The sequence below is a fragment of the Argentina anserina genome, chromosome 1, assembly GCF_933775445.1.
Source record: "Argentina anserina chromosome 1, drPotAnse1.1, whole genome shotgun sequence".
NCBI classification, from domain to species: domain Eukaryota; kingdom Viridiplantae; phylum Streptophyta; class Magnoliopsida; order Rosales; family Rosaceae; genus Argentina; species Argentina anserina.
The window spans coordinates 5,839,422-5,862,265 of record NC_065872.1 but is presented as its reverse complement, the minus strand read 5'-3'; the positions used below and the strand labels follow the sequence as shown (position 1 = coordinate 5,862,265).

Below are 22,844 nucleotides of genomic sequence, written 5' to 3'. Positions count from 1 at the left end.
TATGAATAGGTTATTTTGTATTCTTACTTAATTAAATACTTTCGTACTAAAAAAAGATTAATAGTATTTCTGACTTTCAACAAATTTCTGTCTTACACAATGGCGCGTGCAGTCCCTACTCTCAAGTATATATTCAAACACAGATATGACAAAGTTTTCAGCTTTACACCACTCTGTTCAGCTCCCTGGCTATCTCAAAAATGGAAATCTCCGTTCATAGCAAAACCTTCTTACTTTCCATTCTCATCATTCTCTCACAGCCACTCTCTTTTCTTGTCTCACAAGCATGCCATTCAGTAGACAGAGAAGCCCTTCTTCATTTCAAGCGCAATATAATTTCCGACCCTTCAAAGCTTCTCCATTCATGGTCACCTTCCTCCGATTGCTGCTCAGACTGGGAAGGCGTCGGATGTGGCTCCTCCTCCGGCAGAGTTGTCAAACTCTCCCGTCCCGGACTTAGTTCAGACAATGACTTCATCGTCGACACATACATGTCCGGTACTCTATCTCCATTTCTTGGCAACTTATCCTCTCTTCAATTTCTTGACCTCAGCAACCTCAAGAACTTGAAGGGTCCAATACCACCAGAGTTTGGGAAGCTCTCCAACCTCACTCATATTTTTTTTGATACAAACAAGCTCACAGGCTCTATACCGTGGACCTTTCAATATCTTTTTCGATTGGAGAAGCTCTATCTTGGTAACAATGATATGTCTGGTTCTGTTCCTAACTCTGTTTTTGAAGCTTTAGGTTCGCTTTTGGAACTAGGCCTATCAGGAAACAGATTCTCTGGGGTAATCCCAAACTCAATTGAAAATCTGGTGCTACTAACCAAGCTTGAATTCCAAGGAAACAAATTCTCTGGCGAAATTCCTACCAGTATTGGCAAGCTGAAAAGCCTCACGTATGTCGATTTGTCACAAAATCGGATAAGTGGAAGACTACCTCAATCTATAGGTGGCCTTTCCGAACTAGTCTTGTTGTATCTCAATCATAACAAGATAACTGGAGCTATTCCTTCTTCAATTTCCGGGCTTAGTTCTCTCCGGTTTTGTCAGTTATCCGAAAACAAGCTCAGTGGCACTCTGCCTGCATCATTAGGCCAGCTCCCAAAGATAGAGAGGCTCATTTTCGAAAACAACAGACTTACAGGAAAACTGCCAGCAACCATTGGCCATCTCACAACTCTTACCGACATTTACTTCTCAAACAACCGGTTTTCAGGCAAGATTCCTTCAAGTTTTGGCAATTTACACAACTTACAAACACTAGATTTGTCGAAGAATAGACTTTCGGGTCAAATTCCTCCTGAGCTAGCAAAACTACAGAGGCTGCAAATTCTGGACCTTTCATCCAATCCTTTGGGGTTGGTTAGTATACCAAGCTGGTTCTCAAAGTTGAAGCTTTTTCGCCTACTGTTGGCAAAAACTGGTGTTAAAGGGCAGCTTCCATTGTGGTTATCTTCATCATCTATTTCCGTTCTTGATTTATCAGGCAATGCCTTGGCTGGAAAGTTGCCTCATTGGATTGGCAACATGACTAGCCTTTCATTCCTCAACCTATCAAACAATGCCTTTCATTCCTCAATCCCAATTGAATTCAGAAACCTGTCACTTCTAATGGATCTTGACCTACACTCCAACTCGTTCGCTGGTCCATTGGATTCAATATTTTCAAAACAATCCCAAGATCCACTCGGTCAATTCAACTCCATCGATCTTTCTAACAACATGTTCACCGGCCCCATTGATGAGCACATTGGAGAAAGACCAGCAATGTCCTCTATCAAGAGCCTAATTCTTTCAAGTAACAAGTTGAGTGGCACTATCCCAAAGCAGGTGCTGGATTTGAAGGATCTTCAAGAACTTGATTTGTCAAAAAACCAACTGAATGGGGTAATCCCTCCTCACAAAGCTAGTTTCCCTGCTTCTGCTTTCATGGATAATCCTGGTCTGTGTGGAGCTCCACTTCCTCCTTGTAATCATTCATAGCATTTTCCGATTAAATGTTGTTAATTTGTTAAAGTTTAGTCTTTAAAATTTCATGAAGGTTTAATAGTCATTGGATCATTTGGAAATTGGAATGTATTTTGTATACCACTCAAAGCTTGTGGTAAAAAGTTCAGTAGTGCTCCAAAGTTGCGTAGTATTGAACTCCTAAGCTGCAAAATAAAATAGGTTGTGCTCCAAACCCGAATTTTAATGCTCCGAAACACTATAAAACTTCTGACTCATATCATGCCTCATAATAAACCGTCTAAAACTTTTGGAGGAAAATTCTCAAAAAATGGGGTAACGGCTATTAGCCAAGGCAGGTACTATCTTATTTATTTACACTAGGTCACTGACATTAAACAATGTCCCATCTCCATACCTGTTCTGGTAATCTGTTGAGGATAAAAAGCTTATAATAATGTCATTATTCTTATTGCTATTGTTGGATCACCGGGAAATTACTGTGACATTATGACTAAATGGTACATCTCTTCAACCAAAGCTTGTCTTGAATATTACTCCACGTACAGTATATAGTTGTGCGTTTTGGGGTCTTGTGTTTGGTTTATGCTCACTGCCTAACTTCTGAGGAGCAAGAATAGAATATACACCCTTCTAACGGCTAGCTGCATCTTATTCAGTGAATGAAGGAACAATATTCATATGATTGTAGCTGATATATTTAGAACCGAAACCAGAATTTTCTTGAACATCAGTGAAAATATTATATGATAGGATAAGCGTGTATATTCATCAATACATATAAAAGAGGACTAAACGTAACAGCACCAGTGGTCTAGTGGTAGAATAGTACCCTGCCACGGTACAGACCCGGGTTCGATTCCCGGCTGGTGCATCCATTTTTAATTCTTCAATCTCGTTTGTTTTCTCTGTCACAATTTGTCAAAATACGTGTGTGACAGATCACGATAAAATGTTTTGGAATTTGGATAGTGCTCCATCATCATAGGGGGGATATTTTCTTGGGTCAATATACATTCAATATTGGGTGCTATAGATTTTGATCATAATATAACTGATATTGACATCTTGATAATATATATCTGCCTAACTTCTACCAAAATTACCGGATTGTGGTGGCAACTAATTGTAGGTTACTTATATTGTGAGTGAACTACTACTCTTTCCTCCACCAATTGTCCACTTTGCTTCAAACAGATGCGAAATGCTTATCTTATTCTATAGTCAAGGCCATGATCTACACAGGAAGCAATTTGCAGCATTCTGCATGTATCACCCTGGTTTTCAGGGTAAACTTACGACTTTAAGTAAAACTTCCAAAGCCTCTCAATTTGGAAATTTTCAGAGGAATATCATGCCTTAACAGCCAGTCTTTGCAATTGGTTTCTTCTCTGAACCAGTCGGGTTCGAAACTTAATGGCCAAAATCTGAAAACTAGAATGGATCGAATTCAGAATTTTTTAAGAAGATGCACGGAGCTTTGAAGTGTTTGGCATGATAATTGTTTTAATGTTGACTATAATGACCTATGGAGCAGAGGACAAGTACGCTATCATGGCCCCTGGCACTTCAAAGAATTTACGTTTTCGTTTGGCGTTTGGTCATAGAAAAGTTTGCTGTAAGTTGCATTGATGGTTTTTGCTTCTTTATCATGTCTAACCAGATCACATGTATGCAGCAAGAGGAAGGTGACTGATATATAGATGAGAAAAGAAGCACATTGAAGGACCCCTCTCCGGCCTACATCTTTCTTTAGGTATCATTTTCATCCTGCATGCTATATATGATGCCATATGAAGCAAGCCCTTCGATCACTTTCTTAAAAAACAAATGAGTTATCACTAGCTACAATCGAACACCTTATGCACGCTTAATTTAACGAAACCAGAAACATGGAGTGTATACACATGATGGTGCCTGAAGTAATTGCTAAAGTAATTTAACGTACATAACTTGTTAATTCTGGATAATGCGACTTCATTGATCAAAGGACTAAACCAGGTATAAAATTGGCAACGAAGGGCAGTCACAATGGAATGGCTCTAGCTAGGTTGAACAAAACTTGCCCAAAAAAAATTTATATATATATACATATCAGTCCCTATCCAGAGTGAAGCTTCACTCTGAAATTTTAGAGTGAAGTTCCAATTTTGGCACACTTTTCGGTCAATTTTTTTCACCATAATTGATTCAATATTTAGGTATGTTATTCAAGATCATCTCTACAAAATTTCACCTAATTCGGACATCATTAAGGTATTGAAATTAGATTAAATCAATGAATGAATTAAAACTGTTCAACGTGAACCGTTCGTGTAAATCTCAATTTTGAAAGCTCAAACCATTGTCAAATTGGATGAAACTTTGTAGAGATGATTTTGAATAACATACCTAAATATTGAATCACTTATGGTGAAAAAATTTGACCGAAAAGTGTGCCAAAATTGGAACTTCACTCTAAAATTTCAGAGTGAAGCTTCACTCTGAATAGGGACTGTATATATATATATATATACCTGGTTTACACAACTTTTTAGCCATTCAATCTAATTAGGCATTTAATTTATGAAGTAGGTTTAATGACCTTGATTAGTTTCTCACGTGATGTGAAACTGACATGGAATTAATTTTGTTTAAGCCAAAAAAATAAAAAAATATAAATCAAACTTCTTAAAAATAAAAATAAAAACTGAGAAAGAAAAGCATCGATCATCTTGTTGGCATGTTGGGAAAGAAACAAACTATAAAGATTGGCAAATAAAATCACACCACCTTTATAGGATCAATATGGTTCCTTAAAGCTTGTGTGCATGTTCCTTATCTCTTACCTCTCTTTGCAGATCTTTGTACTCAAACTGTTATCATATGAAAATATAAATTCTCATGACGAGAAAATGAGGCAAGGATCATATTCTCAAAAAAAAAAAAAACAATGCATCTAGGAATTGATTTTCATGTCAACTATTTTTTTTTTCCTCTTATTGGTAGTATCCGTAATTCACCTAATTCACAACAATGGTTTTGATTAAGACCCACTCTTATAGATATCATAATCACCCCCGCAACTACACACTACGATCTACTTCATTCTGATTTAGAACCACCATCCCAGAATGAACCTTGATTAATTCTCCCAAAAATTGCAATTTTTGAACCATCAAAATGAAGCCTTGGTTCTCTATTTACCACACCACTCCAACACTTCATCAATTTACTTGAAAACCCTTTAGTTTTCATATCCATACACACGCTGCTAATTTATTATCTTTGTCGACGCCGAACTCACCTAGTTCTTCTTGTTTCTGAAGAACATATTGTTTATTCACATTGTATTTTTGTTTATTTATGTTTCATTTGGCTGAGAAATAAAATTAATTCCATGTCATTTTCACATCATGTGGGAGACTAATCAAGACCATTAAACCTAATTTGATCTAATGAATATAAAATTGTGTAAAATTATGTGGCTCTTGAATCAGACTCATATATATATGGCTTCTCAGTTGCGGACGTCCACACCGTGTGGACGATGCGGATACGGAGATGCCGGTGTCCAGTGGCGCGCGACAACGACGTAGAAGGTGTTGTCCGCACTTCCCCCCTTCTCAGCGCTCTTGTTTGTGTCGGCCGGAACTGCAGTAGCCGGAATCTCGAAATTTCAAGTTTCTAGGCACTGTGCGGAAATTTCGAGATGTTGGTCGTTGAAGGCCGACGTTAGAGTTCCAGCCGGCACATACATGAGCGTTGGGAGGAGGGAGTACGGCCGACACCATCCGCGTCGTCGTTGCGCATCGTCGGTCACCATAATTGCCAAATTCGCACGGTGTGGACCTTGTGGACGTCCTCACCTAAGAAAATATATATATATATATATATATATATATATATATATATATATACAATGGTGATTAGGTGCGGACGTCCTGATCCAACGATGGCGTGCCAGCACAGCCGCACTACCCACCTCTCGACGATCCCGTATGTGTATGCGGGAGCTCTATTGGCGACCCACAACGGCCAGAATAACGAAATCGCCGGAATCTACCTAGAAACTTTATTTTTGCAGATTATGGTTGTCATGGGTGGCCGATGGAGCTTTGGTCGGCATAGACGGGATTGCCGAAAGATAATAGTGCAGCTATGCTGGTGCGTCCCGCCGTTGCGGCTTGTCGTCGTTGGAAACAGGACGTCGCACGGTACGAACGTCCGCACCTGAAAAGCCTTGTGTATATATATATATATATATATATAATGGTGATCAGGTGTGGACGTCACGATTCCGGTGACGGCATGATGCAACGGCGCATCACACCACCACATGCGCACTACTCACCTCCCGGCGATCTCGTCTGTGCCACCGGGAGCTCCATTGGCGACTCACGGCGGCCGAAATCTGCAAAAATCAAGTTTCTACACAGATTCTGACGATTTCGCGATTTCGGCCACCGTGGTTCGCCAATGGAACTCCGGCATGTACAGACGGGATAGCCGGGAGGTGGGTAGTGCCGGAAACGGGATAGATCAGACTTATATATATGCATGTATCAAGTATTCACGTATATGCATGAAACATATAGTTTATTTGAAGTACTGGATTCTCTCCGTGAGCTTGGTCAAGTTCTAGTCTTCCTCATCATATGATTCATATCTTCGAACGTACAAACGCCATACATGTGAGCTTGATAGATCAGACTTATTACCGAAAAAGTCCATCACGTGAATCCCCCTAGCTTGGTTCTGTATTGCGTTCTGCATCAGATTCCTGTTGATATCATCTTCTTTGGTCCTTTGTGCTCCCTCATAATGATTCAGCTGCTCGTTTTATCCCAAATTACGAAGGGTCCAGTGCTAGCTAGATGGTTTGGGGTCGTCTTGGACAAACCCAAAAGGCAATGAGATGCAAGATGCTTCCCTCTGGTTTTTAGCCAAACTCAAAAGTGACCCACACGCATGCACAAACGATTTTAATTAACGTACGTGTCGGAAGTTTTTGATACACGAAGAGATATTTACCCAGAAGAAGATTGAGGATACGGTGTTTATTAGTGATCGAATATGACCCTTGCCGACTTACTTCCGTTAGTAAAACTGTGCCTACAAATTCTCTGGATCTCCCACTTCATTCCAAGTATACATACATCATTCGCTCACAAATTAGAAACTGAAAGCAACATGTGCATACCTGTTTGTGATATTTGGATGGAACACTACCTGTTGCCGTAATACATCTAATATATATATATATATATATATATATATATATATATATATATATATATATATATATATATATATACAGTCTCTATCCAGAGTGAAGTTCCAATTTTGGCACACTTTTCGGTCACATTTTTTCACCATAAGTGACAATATTTAGATATGCTATTCAAGATCATCTCTATAAAGTTTCATCCAATTTGACAATGATTTGAGCTTTCAAAATTGAGATTTACACGAACGGTTCACGTTGAACAATTTTAATTCATTCATTGATTTAATCTAATTTCAATACCTTAACGATGTCCGAATTAGATGAAATTTTGTAGAGATGATCTTGAATAGCATACCTAAATATTGAATTGCTTATACTGAAAAAATTTGACCGAAAAGTGTGCCAAAATTGGAATTTCACTCTGAAACTTCAGAGTGAACCTTCACTCTGGATAGGGACTGATATATATATATATATATATATATATATATATACATATATAGTCATGTTAAAACATTGCCGTGTTTAGAAATTCCCCTTCCAAATGTTTTTAAAATAGTTGAAACTGACGCTTCAGACATAAGATATGGTGGTATACTTAAACAACGAATTTAAATCTTTAATCTTGAGTTGGATCGTGGTATATCATTTTTTGAGTTGAATATGATTAATAACACTAAGAATATTTTGTCCAGATGCTTCTTCATCATTTTGTATTTTATTTTCTTCATCTAATATTTCATTAATTGGAGGATTTTCTAAGTTGGAAAATGCATCATTTATTTTAATAATGTTTAATTCTTGTTTGATATTTATATTATCGTCTATAAGCTTAGAATGAGATTGTTGTAAAGCATGAATTTCTATTTTAATGTTCTTAATTTCTTGTTGTAAATCTTGGATGGTAATTTCCTTTTTACTTCTGTTGAACCTATCAAATGTTAAGGTAAGGCTGATTTTTGGTGAGGGTGTTTTACCAACATCTTCTTGGGTAATTAATTTTTTTAATTTTTTGAGGTACTCAGTTTTTAAGTCAGGGTTATCAATTTTAGCAATTAAATCAATTAATAATTCTTGTTTTTCTTCTTGTTTAGAGAGAACATTAATTGTTTTGCAACAAGCATCGTTGCAGCCAAAAGTGATTTTTTGAGAGGGGGGAAGATTCTTCTTCTGATTCGGAAAAAGAAGATCCTGATAAAGATCTAATATCTTCACTTATGTCATTCTCTGAATCTTTATTTCTTAATTCTAATACTTTAATTAGATTCTCTTTTTCAACCGGTGTAAGTGTTAATTGATTTATTGTAGTTTTAACTTGACATTCATTTGCAAAGTGACCGGTTTTATGACATTTAAAACATTTCGTTTTACTTTTATCAAAAGATCTTTTCTTTGAGTAAGATTTCCGGTTTTTTGTTCCAATTTTTCTTTGGCTTATTTTTTGAATAAAATTTGTCTGGTTCAAAATTTTCTCTTTTTTGAAAATAAGGTTTGTGACGACTAGACCTGGGATGATGAATAAATCTATTGGATGACTTTCTTCGTCTGAAGGGAGGTAAGGATGGTAAACCATATTGTTCACAAAAATTTCCCAATTCATACTTGGCTATGTTTTTTCTGATTTTAGTTGGGAATTTAGTTTCATATCAATACACATTTTCATCCATTCTTTCTGTATAACTGTAATTATATTTCCATAGGTTAAAAAGTCATAATTAATAAATCATGTTTCATTACTGATGACTTGTCTAATTTTGTGTGCAAAAAGTTTGGGAAGACCATTTATGAATTTTTCTTTCCAAAAGGGTTGGTTACTATCATCTCGAAGCATTACTCTGGATATGAAAACATCTTTGTACCATTTAAAATCACTTAAGGTTGGACATTTTATAGATACTCCGAGTCATATCACTTCTCGAATTCAAAACCTCCGAAAGAAATGCAAACCCTTATTTGACAGACTAAATAAAAATCCTCCTCCATGGACTCTTACTCATACATCTATAGTCAAGGAAATCAAAAGTCATGTTAAAACATTGCCGTGTTTAGGAATTCCCCTTCAAGATGCTTTTAAAATAGTTGAAACTGACGCTTCAGACATAGGATATGGTGGTATACTTAAACAACAAATTTCTCCTACCCATCCTTAACAAATTGTCCGTTTCCATTCCGGAGCCTGGAACAAATTTTCTTTGTTGGATCTTGATTTTCAAAGATGGCTTTAATTGAAATTGACTTAAAAGCAGCGAGACAATTGTGATAGAAAGATAATGATTTACTAGGAGGATAATGGTTGATTGGGCCATAGAAAACGATTCTATTCGTTAATACAACGATGGAACTATAAGAATTAACTTCCAAAATTCAAGAATTAGCAAAATTGTTAAAAAATCTACAAAATGAACCAAGATCATCTAATACAATCTCTGTAATCAATACGAAACAAACTCTTGATTCTACTTCTGATAGCGATTCAACCATAATTTCCCAATTAGACAAGGCATTCCAAACTTTGAATATTGATCGAATAATGCGACCAAAGAAACAGCATTCAAGAAATTGGACTGAAAGGCCACTTCCAATAGATATTCAACCAAACACTCATTCAAATATACAATTTGCAGTTTCTTCTGACAAAACATATGAATGGAACATTGATAATTTATAAGAACAAAAGATATTAAATAAACTACACCACATGTCAATGGCAGCAAATAGTTACATCACAAATCACAACTTCACACAACCCGAAATTATTGATATTCTATCCTCTGGGTTCACCGGAATGCTGCATTCTTGGTGGGAAAAACATCTCACCCCTTATGCAAGGTCCGATATTAAACATGCAATACAATGTGAACCGGATGGAACCCCAATCTTTGACGAACGTTGTAATATGGGCGTTTCAGATGCAATAAATACCTTATTCTATACAATCATTCAACATTATATATATATATATATATATATAGTCCCTATCCAGAGTGAATCTTCACTCTGAAACAACACTAGAGATATATTTTCATAATATATTCGTAAATAATATTTATCTTATGTTACATATGTAATCTTATCAAAACATTTGAATCAATATCTACTGTATATAGGAGAAGTCGAGCACCCGTTGTGCATCGATCAAGTTAAAAGTAATGCACCTAAATTTCTCCCAAGATGACTAAGATATTAATGCATGCATAAATGACCAAGTAAAAAGTAAAACACCATATATGAAATCAATGTGAAAGTGAGTGTTCTTGTATCAAAACTCAAAACCCTCTATAGTTTTCTTCACTTCTTTAAAGTTCCAATTTCCAAGTAGATATTGTACTAACACCTTTACCAAACAGACCTTGCAATGTTTCATATTGATTGAGCTGCCTCAGTCCACACCAATTAGCATAATAGCCCACCTCAGTAATCTCATCAGACAATTATAGTGCAATTGCAGACTTGCTCTTGCAAGATGGAGTGACTTGTGGGATTAATTGAAGAAAGGAGTGTAATAGTGGCTCTGTCTATTATTACTACTTTCTCCTCTTTAATGGCTTAAATTTATGCGTCAAAGGCAGTGGCTAAAGTTTGAGATGGCCCATACTCTTGAACTCCCCAATTAACATCAACTATGGATGGGCTTTCATACCTTCAAAGAGGAACTCTTCTTTGAATGTTGGGCTATGTGTTCCAATATTAGTAGTTACTACTCTCCCTCAGTCCCTCCCTAGTCCCTACAATTCATACACCATGTACAAAAGCACACCCCTCTTCTTGGGTTTTTACTCTCTACCCAAGTAGCTACAGAAAATTTTACTTGTAACTGCTAGATTCTGGTTCAATGGAAGAAAGAAAGAAAACTGAGTCATGGCAGTCTATATCAGAGCAGCTCAATGTGTTACCCAACTCTGGACCAGCTGGAATCACAGGAATCTTCTCAATCATAGAAGCCGCATGCAGCATAGTCCACACACTCATCCAATACTGAATTGCCTAATGTCACTTTCAGTGTGCTTGTTATATCACTTGTCAGTGCTTCCTTTCTGATTAGTTATCACAAATATATATCTACTATTAGTACTAAAAATGGCAATTTCATTACTGTATGTGACATATATGGCTTGCTGCTATTGATGACCTCACAAATTAATTTTGAAATATCAAATTATTATACACTTCAGGATTGCAACTACTTGAATCTGATTCTCTGATATAAGAGGAAAATCCATCAAGAGACTGAAAGATATGGCATACCGTTTCAAGTTTTGCTACAGTAGATTATCTCCATCCTTCATGGTTTTCTTACTTCTTGTAATCAATGTATCATGGTAAGAAAATGTGCTTGTAAACGAATATATGTAGGGTCTAGTAGCTTTGTTATTATGTTGGTTCTACTAATGTTAGACCTATTGTGGTTATTGATTGATTGGGAGAATCAATCTAATTTGAATTTGATACCAAAATTGAGGAAAGCACTTGTTTCTACTTGCAACTTCCTCCGTAAGGTTGTTCGCATTATAGCTTGTACACTTGTCACATAACTTCGACAAAATTTGCATCATTCTTCAACCGGACACTCGATGACACGTACAAAATATCGATTGCTCTCCCGCTTCGTATACACGAAACTGTGTACTCATTACAATTCCACTAAATCCGAAACCCTAAACACATATATCGAACATTGCTCATTGCACTGAAGAAGTAGGGTCTCTTATGTTCTTGGGGAAGTTCCTCTCTTATTTCCGTTAGATAAAGCCATAGCCAGAGAAAACCCTATCAAGCTCGGAGAAGAACAGACGCAACAACAATAACAACAACACAAGAGACACCTCCATCCTCCCCCTTGGAAATTTCACAACATTCCGTACTCTCTGTTTGTTTCCCCCCATTTTTCACAGTCCCGTACCGTCACAGGCTCTGCAGTCCACCACTACCCTCCAACCAGGGGTGTTCCCGTAATCCACCCAGCGCCACGTTCCATGCCGGGTGGGCTCCGTTCGCCGAGGTGGGCCAATCTCATTCAGGCCCACAGTTCATGTTCACGTTTTACTATTTCAGTCTTCCAAGACATAACCACATCCCACCTTTGAAAAATCTAATTTTTCAAAATTCAAAATTCAAAAGAAAAATAAAGGCGAAATAATTGTGTGGGAGGAATTTATTGTATTGCTCAACGTCATCTGTCCAATAGTAACACTACACGTGAAGACACCACTTTGGGCGGCAGATAATGACTCTGGGATCCGAGTCCGACCCGCCCCAACTCACCCCGAGTCAGTCCAATGCCGGCTCCCCTTGTTTTACCGCCTTAATAGTAAACCCGTCAACTCTCGGGATCTCACGTACGTATCTGACCGTCTTTATACGTAACCCCAATTACCTAAACACCCCTCTAACCCAATCCCTATTAAGGTTTTTACTGGGAACTCGTGCCAATGTGGCAGTGAGAGAATAGTAGGTTTGGCAGTGAGAGATTAACTGCGGGTCACAATTTCTGTAATTGGGCAATAGAGTGAGCTCATAGGGTGGGGAATTATTTTACTTTCTAAATTGGTAAAAAGAAATTTGGGGCAGTGCTCCAGTGTGCTCAGTAACTTTCAGTCGGGGCAAGCTAAAAAGAGCGGAAGGAAGGGAATCATTTCAGTTCTAGGAGACAAAAGGTGAGGTCATGTCGGCCAGTGATTAGTCGGAACTGGCTTTTTCATCTCTGCCTTTGCTTCAAAGCCATGCATACGTGCCTTTTTGCTGGAAGCTGATCATGGAGGAAGATTGGGTTTTGGATTCGGGTCTGAACACTTGGGTCGTACGGTTTGTACCCGTTGGAGTTTGGAAATGGGTTGAGATATTTGGACGGGATTGCTTTGCGCGCCATAATTATTTGAAGTGGTTAAGACTTCAGAAAGTAAGTTTAAAACTCTAAATTTTGTAGAGGTTCGGTGGGAATTGTATTACCAAGATTTCATAAAGTCTACATATTTTCTTTGTGATAAAAGTGTGGATCAAAAGTTTAAACATAATTTTATTAATCTACAATCGAACGTTGTTTGAAAAACTGATGTACAATTGCTTTCCAGACATCAATCTGTGCAAGATTTAACGATTGTTAGTTTCTACCATATGCTCTTACGCCCAACAATATTTAAGATGTCTACGTGATATTAACCTCTACGGTTACGATTATATATTTTTTAGTTCCATTAAATTTCGTGATTTTCAAATGTGATCGTGGAATCACCGTTAGACCCTTGGTCTCATGATAACTTTCCACACACCATGTAAAATAATTAATGCATATTGAGCTCTCATATCAGACATTTACAGAAATAAAGAAAATAAAGACTAATAAACGCAGAATCCAAGGGTTAGTTCCGTGATAAATTATCCCCCATGCAAATGAGCGGGAGAGTAAGTGGAGGACAACCGAAACGAGCGGAGTTGAACGCGGCAGAGGCAAATCACGTAAATTTGTCAAAAGCGATGGGCCATCTGTAACTTCCCTAAAACGAAAAAGTACAAAGAAAAAAACAATATCACAAAAAAGAAACACAAAGGGGCAGTTTCCTAGGTCTTCACGACTTAACCACAGCCATAGATTCTTATCTTTAACCCCCAAAAACCAAGCAAATTCCCAAAATAGGTCTTAAACATAGTTTTTATTCAAATAGGTCCCCTGCCTCTGTCGAGTGTGGATATGGTCCGCCCTGGAGGTCTGGCCTACGTGCACCAAAAATCCAGACATGGAAAAGGAAAATTCCATTCAAGGCCAAACAGGGGTAGTCCTCGTAATTTCAGATCCAAACAACAAAATTAAATTTGTTTATTACCGAGTACGGTTCAGTAGAATTTTAACGTACTGGGAGTGTAAATAGAGAGAGTTGGTGGAGATATAAAAAGGGTGTGCATGTGTGTCATGTGTATGAGGTGTATGAGTTATGTGGAAAAGAAAAGGTAAAAATTAAAGAGAGAGAAATAAACGGGCACCTTTTTAGTAATTAGGCCAAACCACCCAGAGCCCTAATTCAATGCTTTACCAAACTCACCACCCCTCCTTTTTATTCCAATTTCATCCTCATTCTTCAACCCCTTCTTCTTCTTCTGTGACCAAGACCACCTCCTCTCTCTCTCCTCTTCCTCCTCTGTTACACTATCTTCCTCAGGTAATTAAAGGGTCTGTCTTTGTTTCTTTCTTATTTGAGGAAAAAAAAAAAGAACCGTTCTTTGTTTGGTGCTATTGTAACTGGCGTTTAGAAATGAAGGAATGCTCCTTATTCTTGGTGTGTTGTGTTTTCTGGTTTTTAGGTTGTAAGAAGTGAGATGGAATGCGTTGCGGCGGCGTTGAAGACCAGTATCAGGACGGAGATGGCTGTTAAGGAGGCGGCTTTGGACGACTCTTTGGGTTTGAACGCCGCAAACGGCGGTGTTCAGAATTGCGAGGACTTCTCCGTTGACGACCTTCTTGATTTTTCCAACGACGACGGATTTGTGGAACAAGAAGAAGAGCAAGAAGACGATAAAGGCTCTGTTTTGCCCAAGAAAGAAACTACGGTGGAAGAAGAGAAGGAAAATTCGACACCGTCTTCTTGTGTGTCCGAGAAGAACGAACTCGGGCCGGAGCCCACCAGTGAACTCAGTGTTCCGGTATGTAAACAGTTTCAGTTTCAATTATTCTCCCAAAATTGGTTGTGTTTTGTTTTTCTTGTTTAATTGAACAGAGTTGCTCTGTTTTTGTTAATTTCAGGCAGACGACTTGGAAAACCTCGAGTGGTTGTCTCATTTTGTGGAGGATTCCTTTGCGGGCTTCCACAACTCTCTCCCTGCCGGGTTTCTTGCCGTGAAACCGAAGAACCCGGCAGAGAAAAGACCCGAACCGGAGGCCCTCAAGCCTTGTTTCAAGACTCCGGTTCCAGCCAAGGCCAGAAGCAAGAGAACCCGGACCGGCGGCCGGGTCTGGTCACTAGGTTCACCCACCTTCACCGAGACTTCGTCGAGTTCAAGTTCGTCTTCCTCGACTTCCTCATGTCCCTCAAGCTCATGGCTCATTTATAGCACCACACAAGGCCCGGGAGGGTTGGGGTCGTCAGTGGAGAAGCCTCATAAGAAGGCGAAGAGACCAGCCGCCACGGAGGGAGGTGGTTTTAGCCAGCCACCTCGGCGGTGCAGCCACTGCGGCGTCCAGAAGACTCCGCAGTGGAGAACCGGCCCGAATGGAGCCAAGACTTTGTGTAACGCATGCGGGGTCCGTTACAAGTCGGGTCGGCTCGTGCCCGAGTACCGCCCCGCTTGCAGCCCGACTTTCTCGAGTGAGTTGCACTCCAACCACCACCGCAAAGTGATGGAGATACGCCGCAAGAAGGAAGTTCCGGTAGGCCCCGTACCTCTGATGACGACAGCAACCGGGACATATGTAGTTCGTAGTTTTTGACTAGAGAAGGAAGAATGGTTAAAGGTTCAGTTTCACGTTAAGGTTCAGAGTTTAGTTTTAGCAAGTAGGAAGGAAGAGAGTGACATCGAAGTGAACCGGTTTAGAGTTAAACCCCGGTTCGAGCAGGCCCAGCTTAGTGTACATTTTTTCTCCATTCCATTATCTCTTTGCATGGTTGGTGCGGTAGGTTTGTAGGCAATGTAACTGATTAGGCAGAACCTGTTTTTTTCTTACTTGGTATGTACTATTTACCTTCTTTGCCTCTTTAATTTCTCAATTTGGGTAAATCAGTGTTAACTTGTGCCAGGGTTTGTTTAGTTTTAGAGGGAAAGGAGGATTTCGTGGTCGATCTAACTGGTTCTTGTGGGTGAGTGTGAGTTTGAAACCGTTCACCATTTTTTTCATATGGTGGCCGTTGGCAAGCATAAATGTTATGAACAAAGGCGCGCGCCAAGCGACATGGATTCTCGTGGGGTATAATGCATGCCGTGTCAAGTCTCAAGTCGTGTCCTGACAGTTCGAGGTGGTGGAGATTCGGGGCAGATGTCCGACGATGGAGGAGGAGGCAGGCCGGGCGCTTCATTAGCTGCAAATTCTGGGAGGGGGATAGGGCTCTCTTGGTTTTCCGAGTTATGATGCTGTGGTTTTCGGAAGCATTGTACCGGGGTGCTTGGAGGTATTAGTTGGTGAAGTGTGGTTGAAACAGATAAGGGGGTTTTGGTATAGTGAGGGTGTGACAGGGTTTGAAGCATGCATTGGGTTTCAAGTTTGAATAATCAAATGAGGATGGACACTTCACGAGCTATTAAAATAAATGGTCGCAGAGAGTCACACAAGGCCAATTTTTATTTCTTTTCAGAAATTTGAATCATGGTGCCGCGCGCACGCACCTGAGTGGTGTGATTTCTATTATTACTTTGCTACCATGCAATGCCATAAACTCATCATTCCATGTATATGATGCTTCTATGTCCGGAAGAAATACTCTCGAGTGCGTCGTACGTACCACGTAACACTTGAAAAATCTGATAAATTGTATGAATTTTGAAGTTACATTTCTTCGAGTTACCTTCTTGATGAATTAAACACGTGTGCTCTTGAACTTGCTTAGTTGATATCATCGAGAAACCAGCAATGTGCTTTTGATTCCTTGAGATTATTTTGTGTAGAAATCATCAAGAAACAAATATGTAAGCCCTACGATTCTATCTTTATTTGTTTTAGTTTGATATCCTATGTACCGGCAGCGTTTTTGAGATATTTCATCGAACACATCGTAATACATTTTTTTTGTCGTTATACCATGTTAATCTCCCAATGTCCCATTGCCCAAACATGCATAATGTAGAAGCTTATGACGGTAACCTAATTGATGAATCTGTTTCGTATGATCTATGAATTATATGATGGTGAGACTGCAGAGAATTGTACAAATTGACAATGAAACCTATACGATGTCATGTGAATATTTCATAGACTTAATCTAGTTGCAGCCCTGCGCATGCCATGTGTCGTCATTATTACTATTGCTCCCAGTTTTTTATCGTCTTTGTAAAACTTGTGCTGGCCGGTTTACAATGCAGGAAGAAATGGGATGGAATGGTGAACCAGATATATCGTATTTTTAAATCCTCACAACGAAACAATTCACACTCCAAAGTTTTTCTAATATTTCCCTTCTTTGTTTCTCTTTGTCTGTTTGAAAGTTTAAAGTTTCAAACCCCAAATGGCGCCTATTCAATTGTTAAAGCCTAGTTGAATACTGAGCTTCCAAGTTCCAAGTAGAAAACGATTTATACGTACGACTGGTAATAGTCAAATGTGTATTATAGTCATTTCTTGTTCTCGTATGTCTACAAGGAAAATAACCTACACTTCAATATATTTTCACCCAACTTTGAGTAAGTCCGCCAAACAATTCGCAATATTCGACAACTATGGGATCGTTAGATTAGCTCTTGAACTTGCGTGATTTTGCATAGAGTTCGTCTATTACCATGAATTGTTATACGTCTACCATGTAATATGTCGCGAAAGTTGAATGGAGAGGATATTAATGCCAAAATTAGAATTTTAAGAAGTTTAATTTGTAACGTAACAAACTAGACCGTATTTTGATGTACGTGCTTAGTCATAGAAGTGCATGAGTAGTAATGTCAAATGTGAAGTCACTTCCCGACTTGGTATGTATTCATCATGTGGAGTTTGGCGGGGGCAAGGTAGATTCAAGTCTTAGCCATAAACTGTTGTTGCGTTTCAAAAATTATCATTCACTCACTCGCACCAAATTCAATACTAGCAAGAAAAAACTAGCTGTGCTTGTGCTAGTGATATAAGAAATACCAAGTGTGGCGAAGTGCCAATCTCTAAGGCAATGGCTTGGATTGGGCGCTCCTGCTTTCCCCTTCTATAATTGTTGAGTGGCAATTACGTGATGGCCATCTCCCACCAGTTCCTCCAACCACTATGTTTCTCTCTCGAACATCTACAGGCTTGTCCTCTTCTCCTTCTTCCTGCTGTGTTGGACTTGCCGACTTGGCTATATCATCCCACGGATTTGCTTGGTATTATTGACCTTGAGAGCCTCTTCCATACCACAGAAGTTTTACGAGATCTTCCATAATCTGGTTCTGCTACCATAGAAGGGGAATGTGCAGTAGTGATTGATCATTTGATCATCTCGGTCTTTTAATTAGGACATGCGTATTTTATCTCAAATTAGATCATGTTCGGAAGTTGAAGCAAATTATAGAAGGATAACATTACGATTCTTCATATAGTTAACATCATTTTATATACGATAAAAATCACAAAAATTAGCGTGTGTACATTATCGAATTGTCCGTAAAGTAGTTATATATTCTTAGCTCTATATTATAAGAGCAAGGTTATTTCCAAAACTACTAACTTCTTCAGGTAAATGAATTGAAGCGTTCTATTTTGTAAGAGATTGGAGTCATACAACATTCAGATAAAGATCTTTCAAACTTGTTTTTCCTTTTGTTTTGAAGCAAGAAATCTTTGAATATAGTCCAAAGGATAGAATCATAGAATCTTATGGATTTAGACTACTGTGGTGATGCTTTTGATAACAGAAATATGACAATTTACATGTCACATTCAGAATAAGTGAAAAAAAAAATTGGTTTTGTGATTTCATCGAAAGACCATCATCAACGCAAGAATGATGATCTTGATGCAGATGTGTCTAACTATGTGTCTGTTCATATAGTAATAATAAATCACCTTTGATTAAGAAACATGCATGTTTGCTTAGTAAGTACAAAACAAACTTACTAAAAACTTTGTTTTGCTCCTTTTGGATCAAGATCTTTGTATAATCTAAGCTACTGCTTAAAATTTGGTATTAGACAAATATTTTGGGGCCGGCCTTTTACCTAAATAAAAGACTTATAGAACAAACAGTGGTGCTGATTCTGCATTATGTGCTCCATTTGCAAAATCCAGAGGCAAAAAGCTCAAATCTAACAAGATGAGTATCAAAGATGAACATGGTTGCTAGGTTGTGACTTTGGTCACTTAGTGAGTAGTGATTGTGCCCACACCTCACCTCAACCAATCTTTATTGACTGGCCCTTCTGGGTAGTTGTTCTACTTTTTGTACCTGTTTGCAGTGAAGAATCTTACTTATCATCTTCCATACAAAACTGAGTGGGTCATTTAGTTTAGGCATAAATACCGATTTGCACCACAAATTTGGCTGAAATTGTTAATTTGCACACCGAACTTGTATTTGAGTCAATTTACCTCCTAAACTTGGTAAAAATTACCGATTTACACCCCGAACTTGTATTTGAGTCAATTTACCTCCTAAACTTGGTAAAAATTACCGATTTGCACACCATCTGTTAAATTTAACTGTTTCTATCCAATTTTGCGTCACATGTCATGCATTTAAGGGGTAGTATTGTCATTATATATTTATTCATATTGAATAATGAAATAAATTAATAAAATTACTTAAGAGGAACACTTGCTAGAATGTTTGTTTTTTCGAAACATGTTATTGATTTATATATTTATTATTTTATGTGGTATGGTATGTTAAAAGATATTAGAAAAAATATGAATAAATAAATACATTGAAAATTAAAAATAAATGTGTGTTCCAAGAGAATTACTATTCTACCATTGTGTGTGTCTTAGCCTTATTAGGTTTCCTATTAGAGATAGATTCGTATCTCTGTAATATATTAGGACTTCGAATCCTACATGATTGTGGTTATGTAATGCCTATATATTGGCCTCATTATCAATCAATAAACGGTTACGTTATGTTCTATTACGTCGTTATTATTCTCATTTTGTTCATCCTCCAACAATGTGTACATATAAAAATATATTTATACACAACACACTATATTTGAATGGGTGGGTATATTGAATATATAATTCAAAGTAGGGTTAAGTATGTAGAAAAAAAGATGTAAATAAATAATTTGATTAACAAAATAATCTTCATTTTAAAGAATATTTTTATTTGTTTTTAAGAAAAATATAAATAGAAAATGACAACATTACCCCTCATGTGCATGACATGTGACGCAAAATTGGATAAAAACAGTTAAATTTAACGGATGTGGTGCAAATCGGCAATTTTTACTAAATTTAGGAGGTAAATTGACTCAAATACAAGTTCGGGGTGTAAATCGGTAATTTTTACCAAGTTTAGGAGGTAAATTGATTCAAATGCAAGTTCATGGTGTAAATTGACAATTTCAGCCAAATTTGGAGTGCAAATCGGCATTTATGCCTTTAGTTTATGTGCTTCTAAGATCTTTGAGTATTTTGTGTTTGGTTTTGCTCCTAAAGTTGGGTTGATTTTATATGTCCCCTATAAACTAAGCTTATAGATAAGCGGTGACTTGTGGAGGGACGGGCAGTAGGTTCTCAAAAGCGCATACACTAATATTGTCCGGGCTCGTTTCCATGCTCACACGCACCAATAAGAGAAGGCACTCTTTCAACTCCTTGTGTGCCCGTTATGTTCTCCTAATAATTTTCATATATTGAAACCAAGTTCTTTACCTTTCAATCCAAACACTTAAATAAGTTGCTCGATAAAATACCTTTATACAGAAAGATTTTAGTTGTCTTTAGTTTATCTTCCTCTCTCAATGAAGAATTCATGAACCCATCAATGGTTTCTACTATCGACATTTGAACATGTTATATAACCACAAGAAAGCTAGATGCCTAGATCAAGCCCTTTTGTTGAATTCAACTACAGCCCATTTCAAATCAGAGTTGTATTCAAGTCTCGCAGTTCACTCCAGGGCAGGTAGTCTTGCAATGAAAAAGAAGAGTGGCCCATCAAGAACAGTGAGGGTAAAGAACAACCTCAATCTTTAGCCTAAATGAAGCATAACCCCAGCCCAGATGAGAACCTTCAGCTGTACCTAGTTATGAGTTGGAGTTCTGATAGACCCATTAGCAGAAATGTTTTTTTTGTTGTTGGAATTTCGTGTACACTGTTTATGTGCATTACTCAAATTATAGTTCCAACTTACAAGCCTGTGCAAAATAAACAAGGTAGGCAAGAGGTACACAAAGCAATTGCGGCAACAAAAATTGGAAAAGAGTATTACAGCAAGCAACCATGACAGGAGAATACGAATGAGATGGAGCACTCAAACAAGTGATAAGATATTTATTATACTTTCTCAAATAAGTGTTTGCAAACCACTAATAATTGTCTAATACAAGCAAAGAGATACAGGCACACATCACACATGACACACCACTCATATGTGAAAAACAAAGATTTCGTAAATGGATGATTCGTGACATGAATCATTTACTCAAAATGTATGTGTTGAAATACGTCTTTTTTTAATTTTGAATGTTAGATAAATTTTAAATAAAAATATAAGTTATCTATTCAAATCCGATATAAGATTAACTTTCGGACCGGCCAATTGATTTTGGATGACCACCACATCTCCAAACCCAACAACCTTTACCACCCCCTCCTCCACCACCTCCACTTCCTCCACCGCTTCTGTGGCCAATGCCATTTCCTCCACCACCACCTCCCCCACCTCCACACCCCCGCACCTCCATTTCCTTTACCCTTGCCATTTTCCTTTCCTTATTTCTTATGGCCTTTACCTTTCCCTTTACCCTTGCCTTTTCTACCTCCACTTGCTCCCCCACTTCCTCCCCATGCTCCCCTCCCACCTCCAACACCTACTCCACCTCCGCTGCCACCTCCGCCACCATTACTTCCACCTCCATTGTAGTTGCTCTTGACTGAAGCATGTTCCTCGGAGGAAGTCAGATTGTGATTATTAGTACTAGTACTCAAAACTGCAATGTCATGATATCCAAATTATAAGAAAGCCCATTGAGGACACAATTGCGGAATTTTCACTTTTTCAGTTTCATCTTTCAGCCCAACAACCAAAGATGGGCTCAACAGTGCAATGACAATAACCAAGAATACTCCAAACCCTACTACTCTAGCCTCATTAACAACCTCCATATTCATTTTCTCCCTCATTCAGCAGCCTCAAGTTACTTGAGAGAACGCGAAATCCCAGTAATCCCTAAAACCCTATTTATACTATTCCCATTGTCAGTTTTGTACTCATTCCAGTAGCCATTGACAATCTGATCCCCACTGGGACAAACTTCCAAACTAGTTTACCAAATCCTCGATCCAGAAACAGATCATAATCATTAAGCCTGCAAAAATAGATCTTGATCAGATCATTGATAGATAAAGAGAGCAGGGCCGGCCCTGAGGGGGGGCAGCCAGTGCTACCGCACTGGGCCAAGGCCCAATTTTTTTTTTTCTGTTTGTTTGTTTTTTTTCAGTATAAGGGTCAATTTTTTTTTCTGTTTGTTTTTTTTTGTGTGGGGGAAGGGCCCTTTTTTTTTCTTTGCACTGGGCCTCAAATTTTTCAGGGCCGGCCCTGACAGAGAGTCGTACTTGCACCATTGTAATCGATATGCCTTAGCTTGTGGTGCAATTCATCCCCACTTTGTAATTTCAAAGGAGCACACTTTATTCATCTTCTAATGGTTATTGCTAGTGCTGAGCTATACAGAACTACATTATACATAAGAATGCAGTAATTCTTTGATAAACAGCATAATGTATAGCCACAGTAAGTCAGTAATGATGATATCGATCTATACGAATTTCTTAAGCTAATTAAATAACTGGTTCAGTTTATTGAGTTTAAGCATAAAGGGTTCTCATACATATCTCAATTAT

General features: G+C 38.2%; 3 protein-coding genes and 1 non-coding gene across 5 annotated transcripts in view; 3 read left to right on the top strand and 1 right to left on the bottom strand.

Annotated features, from left to right (window-relative positions):
* Positions 1–15,883, top strand: part of LOC126793106 (GATA transcription factor 5-like) — a 43,437-nt gene extending 27,554 nt beyond the window's left edge. Inside the window, exons 2-4 of one of the 2 annotated variants that reach the window (XM_050519551.1) lie at positions 14,303–14,336; positions 14,479–14,817; positions 14,918–15,882. In XM_050519551.1, the coding sequence (XP_050375508.1) occupies positions 14,494–14,817; positions 14,918–15,601 (1,008 nt within the window). In that variant the 5' untranslated portion in view covers positions 14,303–14,336; positions 14,479–14,493 and the 3' untranslated portion in view covers positions 15,602–15,882. Of the gene's footprint in view, positions 1–14,201; positions 14,337–14,478; positions 14,818–14,917 lie in introns of those variants that run through there. The other variant, XM_050519542.1, reaches the window with a different exon arrangement.
* Positions 167–2,024, top strand: LOC126793045 (LRR receptor-like serine/threonine-protein kinase RGI5). The gene has a single exon (XM_050519513.1). It carries the CDS (start codon positions 201–203, stop codon positions 1,989–1,991), a length of 1,791 nt encoding a protein of 596 aa, XP_050375470.1. The 5' UTR covers positions 167–200; the 3' UTR covers positions 1,992–2,024.
* Positions 2,780–2,850, top strand: TRNAG-GCC (transfer RNA glycine (anticodon GCC)). Its single transcript has one exon. It is a non-coding gene; the product is annotated as a tRNA-Gly (tRNA).
* A 5,637-nt stretch (positions 15,884–21,520) lies between the features above and the next one.
* Positions 21,521–22,112, bottom strand: LOC126800562 (putative glycine-rich cell wall structural protein 1). Its single transcript, XM_050527946.1, is given in 2 exon segments — positions 21,521–21,668; positions 21,670–22,112. Coding segments are annotated over 2 exon segments (591 nt in total).
* Positions 22,113–22,844: the final 732 nt, after the last annotated feature.

What these genes read in the sequence shown, in the direction of transcription:
- LOC126793045 (XM_050519513.1), top strand. Translation starts at nt 201, where the DNA reads ATGGAAATCTCCGTTCATAGCAAAACCTTCTTACTTTCCATTCTCATC.